An 8,086-nucleotide genomic window follows, 5' to 3' on the forward strand; every position below is an offset into this window, starting at 1 on the left:
TTTTTTTTTTTTTTTTTTTTTTTTTTTTTTTTTTTTTTTTTTTTTTTTTTTTTTTTTTTTTTGCTTTACCATATGAGTTGAGTATTGTTCTTTCGAGGTCTGTGAAGAAATTTGCTGGGATTTTGATGGCCATTGCATTGAATCTGTAGATTGCTTTTTGTAAGATTGCCATTTTTACTATGTTAATTCTACCTACCCAAGCGCATGGGAGATCTTTCTACTTTCTGGTGTTTTCTTCAATTTCTTTCTTCAAAGATTTAAAGTTTTGTCATACAAGTCTTCCGCTTTTTTGGTTGGAAGTTCTCTGAGATGTTTTATGCTATTTGTGGCTATTGTGATGGGTGATGTTTCTCTGATTTGTTTCTCAACCCAGGAAATGGAACTTTTACAATATAAGAAATTCCGGTTTTAATATTGGAACTTAGTTCTGAGACTTAGAGAAAACTGACAACCTACGGAAAGTGTGGATACTAATTTCTTGACATTGAAGAGATCATCATATCTCAGTTGTAAGGAAGAATAAGCACAGCATCCCATGAAGCTGCCCAGTTACATATGAATGTCTAATGCCATCCCTGTGGTTCTTTTTCAATCAGATGATCCATCTAACAGTCATATCATTCAGCTAGGTCATGTGTTAATTATAATAATTTATCTGAGCCTGGATTCTCATTGTTTATTCTGTGAGGTTCACTGCTATATGGCACAGTCAGTGCTTGGCCATCTTGGAGTTGAACTCAACCAAACACTTAGTGGTCTTACACCAAGCGACAGTTGGACTTAAAATAAGAGTCTTAATTCTCACATATATTAGATGGATTTTATATGATACCTTATTTTAGTAAGCATGATTATTTATATACTGGATCTCAATTAAAATGCTACATAGGGTATTGTGTAAGCATTTCCAGAGCAGAAAATAGAAATAAACCATCATCATGGAAATTTACTAAATGAGGTGTGGTAGTGTTTGTGTGTGGTGATGGTGTGTGTGTCTGTGTATGTGTATGTGTGTGTGTGTGTGTGTGTGTGTGTGTGACTTGGAGAGAGACAGAGAAGAGATCAAACCCAAACTAGTAAGAGTTAATGTATGCATTCATTTTTGGTATGGAAGAAGCTTACATAATTATGTTTATAATTGGCAGTGATAAATGTTTTAGTGAGAATTTTCAACAAAGGAAAGTGCCATTTATTTGTTTACAAAGATTTGATTTGGTTTTCTTACAATCATGTAGCCATTTTCCAATAAGTCCCTACAGTCTATATGAGAATTATTTATTATATAGAACTAGTTGACACAGCTGTAGATCATGAAGTAATTCTATCTCAATCTTGTCTTTTAGAGCATTATAGAATGAAGACATCTTTTTCATGCCTCTAATGTTACAGTAATACAGAGGCTAGTTTTATTTCATAATTTTGCCCCTTTCTAGCTCTGGAAAATGTTGTAGCATTAAAAATAATATTTACAGCTCATTACACCTGTTATGATACTCAGGTTTATTTATAGACTGTCATACAACACAACATATGATTAATACAAAACACTGTGAAATACTTTCTGGGAAAATAGTGCTATTGGATTTTTACAGAAATTTCCAATTTTTTCCAATACTATATTTTACCGCTAACCATTAAATGCTGAAATAGAAATTTATAGTGGAAACATTAGCAACACTCCATTAGAGAAGTAAAGACCTATAAATAGAATAGCAAGTGGTTGGAAAAACAATATTCCTTTCAAAATCTGTTTAAGAAATAGAATTAATATATGAGACACTATATTTTTTGTATTTTAGCCATTAAATATGGAACTTAATAATTTGTAACTCTGGAATAGATGTTAGATAGCATTTCTCAATTTGTTCATTTCAATTCAACTAAAGGGACTGATAATCCCAGGTAATTAGGAAAAAAATTAAGAATTAGAATTTCTAATTAAAACCACCAGTGACATTATTCCTCGATGTACTAGCTGTGCCCAGCATTGCCAAATTATTGCTTTATGGGGCAATAGAATAAACAAGTGTGCATTCAGTGTTCTCATTTTATGGGTGTGTCTTCATCTCTAACAGCCCAGATGTGGCTACTGTGTGCTTCATTGATGAGTTTTGGCTTGTGAAGTGCTGTCAATATATTTTAGGTACTTATATGCCAAAAATTAGTCATCAATGACATAATTCACCTATATATTCAGAAAATATTGAAAAGTCATGCAGAAAAATTGTTTATTTGGTCAACTTCTTATAGCGTTTCATGATATAGGCAAGTAACTATGGGAAATATTAATAACAGTGTGACAATTAGAAGTCCCATAGTATTTTTCACCTAGATGTTAACTGCAATTGCTGTATTTCATGTTTAGTAGAAACTAAATTAGTTTTTTCTCCTTATTTGGAGTGCTACCTGAGCATACATGCATGCATACATAAATATGTACATATGTCCATACATACTAACATTCATACATAGATACATATGTGTGTTCAAAGAGTTTTTAGAGACACAAACTTATAAGTTAATAACAAAATGAAACTACTTGAAAAAATGTAACGGATTCGAGTTCAGCTTCCCTCTGGTTAGAGAGAAGAATGGTATGTAAATCCATTAAAAGGTCCTCGTAGCTCATGTATTACTGACCCTGAGCAGCAAAAAAGAAGATTTAAATTAGTAGATGTCCTGTACATTCAGAAAACCTTCTGAGACACTTGAAGGTTCTAGCTAGTTAACATGGCAAAAGGAAAATCCTTGTTCATTACCATATAATGGAACAGTTATTTCCATGTCCAAACTAAGAAAAAAAAATACAATGCTATAAGCAAGCAGTACAAATCTATGTTTTATTATGTATATTTTCTACTATATTATGAGTTTATCATAGTGGGTGAGCATTTTCTTTTCCTGAACCAACAATTTAGTGTAAACTAATCAACATTTTAGCCACTGAAGTTCAGTTTCTCTCCCATGTCTTTCATTTGTATTTTACTATGTATATTTAATTGTGAATTCTGTAAAGCTGAATATTAATAAGTAGATCAATGTACAGTAGATTTTCTATAGCAGACAGTAAGGTGGAACAGTGTAATTGATTATGATTTTCTCAGTCTTATGAGACTTTTCTTTATAATGATAAGCATTTAAGTAATTTCCCTTCTTTGTACATTGGAATGTAGGCTACTGTGACCTTAAAAACATGTCAAAGGCCTGTGTATTTGCCTCTGCTTGACTACCTCCTCGTCTGACTCTTTGTAGGGCGATATTCAGCAGTTCTTGATCACGGATGATCCCAAGGCAGCTTATGACTACTGTGACCATTACAGTCCAGACTGTGACTCAACATCGAAGGCTGCTGCTCAAGCTCAGGAGCCACAGGTAGACGAGGTGAGGATGCAGGGCAGAGGAGGCCCTCAGGTCCAGAGGGGGGGGGGGCTGTGACCTCCATTTAAAGCATATTTACCCAGTTTAATTAAACTATATTTTCAAGTAAGAGTTCTTGAATATTTTGAGAAGAATATAGTACTTTATTTTTCTTTTTCACAGTGAATTACTTAACACTGTATTTCAGCTCTTTGCTTTAATCAGTTAAAACCTCTTACTATGGGGAGAGCATGTCTTATGATGTAATGGCCATTTCTCAACTTTTGATATTTCATACTGAATGAAGAGAAAAAAAAAACCGAGATTGGTCTTGAAGATTTTAGGCCCTATTATATAATCAGAAGCTTACTTATTTTTTAATTTTCAAAAAGTATTTCTTTTCTCATAGGAAAGTAGACAAATCAAACCCGAAATAGTTGGTGTTTTAATTTATATTGGAAGTATTGTTTTTGTTTTAACATAATGTAAAACATTTTTAAGATTATATAATTACATTTCCCACCTTCCCTTTCCTCCTCCCTAGCTCTCCCATGTACTCCCCTCAACTCTCTTTCAAATACATATCCAACCTGATTGCTCCTATCCAGGACTACACATTGGTCCTGGATACCAATTGGTGTTTTATTTTCTGAGAAAACTATCTTTTCCCATTTATTTTCTGAAAACTAAGGGATTCAAACTGTAAAAGGGGATTTGAATTTTAAGACCAAAAGTCTTTTTAAAAAATACCTCAAGTAGTGTACATGTTACTTTTAAAATCTACATGATTTGATGCGATGTTTTGAATTTAAACTACTCAGAATAAATGGACATTTTTTCCTTTATTGTTATAACTGATACAAACCGTTTTGGTTTTTATAATTCAAAGTTGCAAAATTTTCACAGTATTTTAGCTTGTAATGTATCCTAGTGTATTCTGTTGTCTAAATTTTTATTACAATTTAACATTCGTCCTTTTTTTTTTTTGAAATCAGAATAGTCTTCAGAGACAGCAGCAAGACCAGTATGAAAGAGTTAAGGAAAATTACTTGAATGTTTTGTTTGCACATTGTTCAAGTGAATTAGTCTTTTATACCCTTATGACTCACTAAATATATTTTTGGTGGTTTCAATGGGAAAAACCATTATGTTAGGGTTAGTTTCTATAGCTGATATGTCAAGTGTGTCAGTATTGCTGCGTTCAAAACTAATGATATTCATTTGACAGTTGCCACTTTTATAAGTAAAATAAAGTGTTATAGTAAATACATGGTTCTACTTAGTAGAAGAAGAGAAGCAGGTGTTCTTTGGAGTCGTGATTGACAGCTTATAATGTAGTGTGCCAATAGTGAAAAGTTTTACTTTAATTTTTTTTGAGGAAGAATTACTCTTACTCCCCCTAATTAGCTACACTTATACTTGAACGAATTAAACATTTTATATTAATCCTAAAAAATAAAAATAAGTGATTTTTATTATAATTTTCAATGATAGCCATTAAATGTGTCATTATATACTAAATGTGTATTTTCCTAGTTAATTTTCAGGTAGTCTGCCTAAACAAATATCAAAGCAATGTCATCTTTTCAAGTCTAAACATAAAGTGTAATGTGGAACATGGGTCAGTACATTGTTTAATATTCCATTAATCTATTTGTGAACTTCCCTAGGTAAGGTGACTCAAATCTGTATTTTTTTCTACCTCTTTTTCCCTCACGTAACACATCTAATCCATTCTAAACTCATCTGTGTGTGCTAAGCTGCAGTTCCATCCTTACCATGGGATGAGAGATGTACTCTCTAGGTAGATTCCCATCCAGAACAAACATCTTCCTTCAGCAGTGGGTTTACATTGCCTGACACAGAAGCATAAGTGATATCAAGATTATGTCTCTTTCGGATATTCTCATCATGTTAAATTATCTTCCTGACTTACAGGCAATTGTAAGACATTAGATATTAGCGTTCTGTAGTTCTATATGGTTGGGTTTTTTTCTTTTAATACTAAGAAACCTAACTTGCTAATACGGATGTCTCACACCATCTTTTTGTTAGTGTCTGTTGTCAGTGACAGTTCTCATCAAGGCACAGTATTTTACGACTTCACTATTTTTTTTTTCTGCTGAACAAAAAAGTGAGGAAAAAAAATTTCAGAAACCTCATCTTCAGAGGCGTTACAGGTTTCCCCTGGAGTATTCATGAAGTAAATTTAACTTATCTGTCACAGCACGCTTTTGTTTTTTGTGAGTTTTTTTGTTATTATTTTTGTTTTTTACTTTTTATTTTTTTTCACTTGTTTTTCTTTTATTTTATTTGATTCTCCTCTCCATACAATGCACCCTATTACAGTTTCCCAGCCCTCTACTCTTTCCAGTTCCTTATCACTTCCCTGCCCCTTTGGATCCACTCCAATTCCACCCCTTATTGAAAAAATGGGTCTGTAAGGGATAACAACCATAGATGACAAAATAAAATGCAGCAAGATGAAGCAAAACTAATATATTGAAGTTGAACATAGCAACCCACCCTGAGGAAAGGTGTCTGAAGAGCAGGCATAAGTGTAGGAGACCCACATGTTCCCACAGCCAATCATTCCATAAAAACACCCAGCTAAAAACCATAATAAATAGACAGAAGACATGGTGCTGACCCAACCCATGTAGGCCATGTTCTTGCTGACTGAGTATCTGTGAGCTCAGACGAATCTCGCTTAGTTGAATCAGATGGCTTTGTTTTCCCCTATCACTGTCTTACGTCGTTTCTGTCCCCACTGTCCCTCTAACCTCCTCTTATGGGGGAATTACCAAAGCCCTTAGCAGAGGGACCTCTTGGAGGCCTTTTATTTAGATTCTTTCTCTGCATAACGTCTGGCTGTGGGTATCTGCATCTGTTCCCATCTGATGCCAGAGGAGGTCTCTCCGATGATGACTGGATATGGCACAGATCTATGTATATAACAGAATTATCATTGGAACAATTTCATGATACTTTTTATTTTTGTTTTGTTTTAGTTTTTGTTTTGTTTTTGAGACCAATTGTGGTTGTTTTTACCCTAAGTCGCTGGGCTATTTAGTCTCTGGCTCTTAGTCACCCAAGCAGTGTTGGATATGGCTTCCTCCCATGGAAGTGGATCTTAAGTCAATCAGACACTGGTTGGTCACTCCTACCTGTTCTGTTCCTCCACTGCCTTAGCATATTCTGCAAGCAGGACAGATTGTAGGTCAAACGTTTTGTGACTGGGTTAGTATCCATGCCTCTCCTGAGTGTAGCTTGTGCCAGTACCAAAGAACCCAGAACATAAGGGTGATGGCTCCGTGTAGGCACCAGCGTGACTTCCCTATGTTCAATGAGTTGTGTAGATGTTGTCCTCAGCATTGGAGTACCACTTTTAGTTTTTCAGATATCAACCCTTTGTCCTAGCAACAGCCTGGGTTGTTTGGGGATTTCTATGAAACCCTTCTTAGTCAACAACTCAATTGAATGTAACCCAGTCTCATCCCTAGAAGCCTTGCCTAGATACAAGAGATGGACATCTGAGACTGTCTATATATTCCGCACTACTAGGAGTTCTCATTAGGATCACCTCCATACCTTACAGGAGGCTTCAACTGCGCTAGGTTTCCACACTGCCACTCAAATGTCCCCAGTTCCAGCCATGTCTCTCCTCCCTCTCTCCCTCTCATCTCACTACACACTGACCTCTCATGCTTCCATACACACCCACCTCCATTCCTCCTGTAAAATCTATTTTATTTTCCCCTCCCAGGGTTTCAGGGCTTTTCATTGATCACAACCAGTACTTCTCTATACCTATTTTCAGGATATTTCAAAATTCCTTAGTGAGAAGTGAAATGTATCCTCCGAAGTATGTTGTACAGCTTCATGTAAACAAAGAATCATTTACGTATGCTAAATAGTGTTGTTGTTTTTTAAAGGAGTGACTAGGCAGGTAGTAAAATAATGAGACTACAAGGAGCAGTCCTTCTGATTGACTCTTGAGTTATCCCCTGAAAAAGATATGTTCCACGGCTTGATGAAGCATACTTACCAGGTGCTTTACTTCTCCTGTGAGAATTCTGGCAGTTCTAATTTGCAGAAAGATCCAGGAGTAGAGAGAATTATGAAGATTGAAAGACCTTTTTTCTTCTGGCAGAACCTTGACATAAATTAATTACTCTGATAAATATTGACAGACATTTACAAATTCATCTTCATATCCCAGAACTTAGCCTAAATGCTCTCTTAATAATCAAACTTAAAACTAACTGTTCATTGTTTTACTGATCGTTCTTTTCTTTTTATTGTATAATTTTGTATTTTATTGTATTATTTAGTTTTTATTGTATAATTTAATTAGATTTAAAACTCTAAACAAAAAAAATGACCTGCAAATATTTCTTTTTTTTATATTTTATTTTAAGCCAGTTATATGTATACTCAATATTTTATATTCCCACATGAGTGATGGTAGCTACAGAAGCATTATTCTTTGGTGCGTTGTTCTTACTTAATACTTACATAAATGTCTGACATGGTGGTTACATACTTGTAACCAAGAAATTGCATGGTGGAGGCATAAATATCAAGAGCTCAATGCCGTATTTGGGTGCACAGCAAGTTTGAGGCCAGATTGAGGACTCTTTCTCTCTCTCTCTCTCTCTCTCTCTTTCTCTCTCTCTCTCTCTCTCTCTCTCTCTCTATATATATATATATATATACACATATATAT

At 34.6% G+C, this 8,086-nt stretch overlaps 1 protein-coding gene across 2 annotated transcripts in view; it reads left to right on the forward strand.

The window, feature by feature from the left end:
* Window positions 1–8,086, forward strand: part of Col11a1 (collagen type XI alpha 1 chain) — a 163,766-nt gene that overhangs the window by 45,526 nt on the left and 110,154 nt on the right. For both annotated transcript variants that reach the window (XM_050155901.1, XM_050155826.1), the window contains one exon: window positions 3,253–3,381. In XM_050155901.1, coding sequence (XP_050011858.1) covers window positions 3,253–3,381 — 129 coding nt within the window. The remainder of the gene's footprint in view (window positions 1–3,252; window positions 3,382–8,086) is intronic.

The sequence above is a fragment of the Alexandromys fortis genome, unplaced genomic scaffold (genome assembly GCF_014885135.2).
Source record: "Alexandromys fortis isolate MF-2015 unplaced genomic scaffold, M_Fortis_MF-2015_v1.1 scaffold_19, whole genome shotgun sequence".
NCBI classification, from domain to species: Eukaryota; Metazoa; Chordata; class Mammalia; order Rodentia; family Cricetidae; genus Alexandromys; species Alexandromys fortis.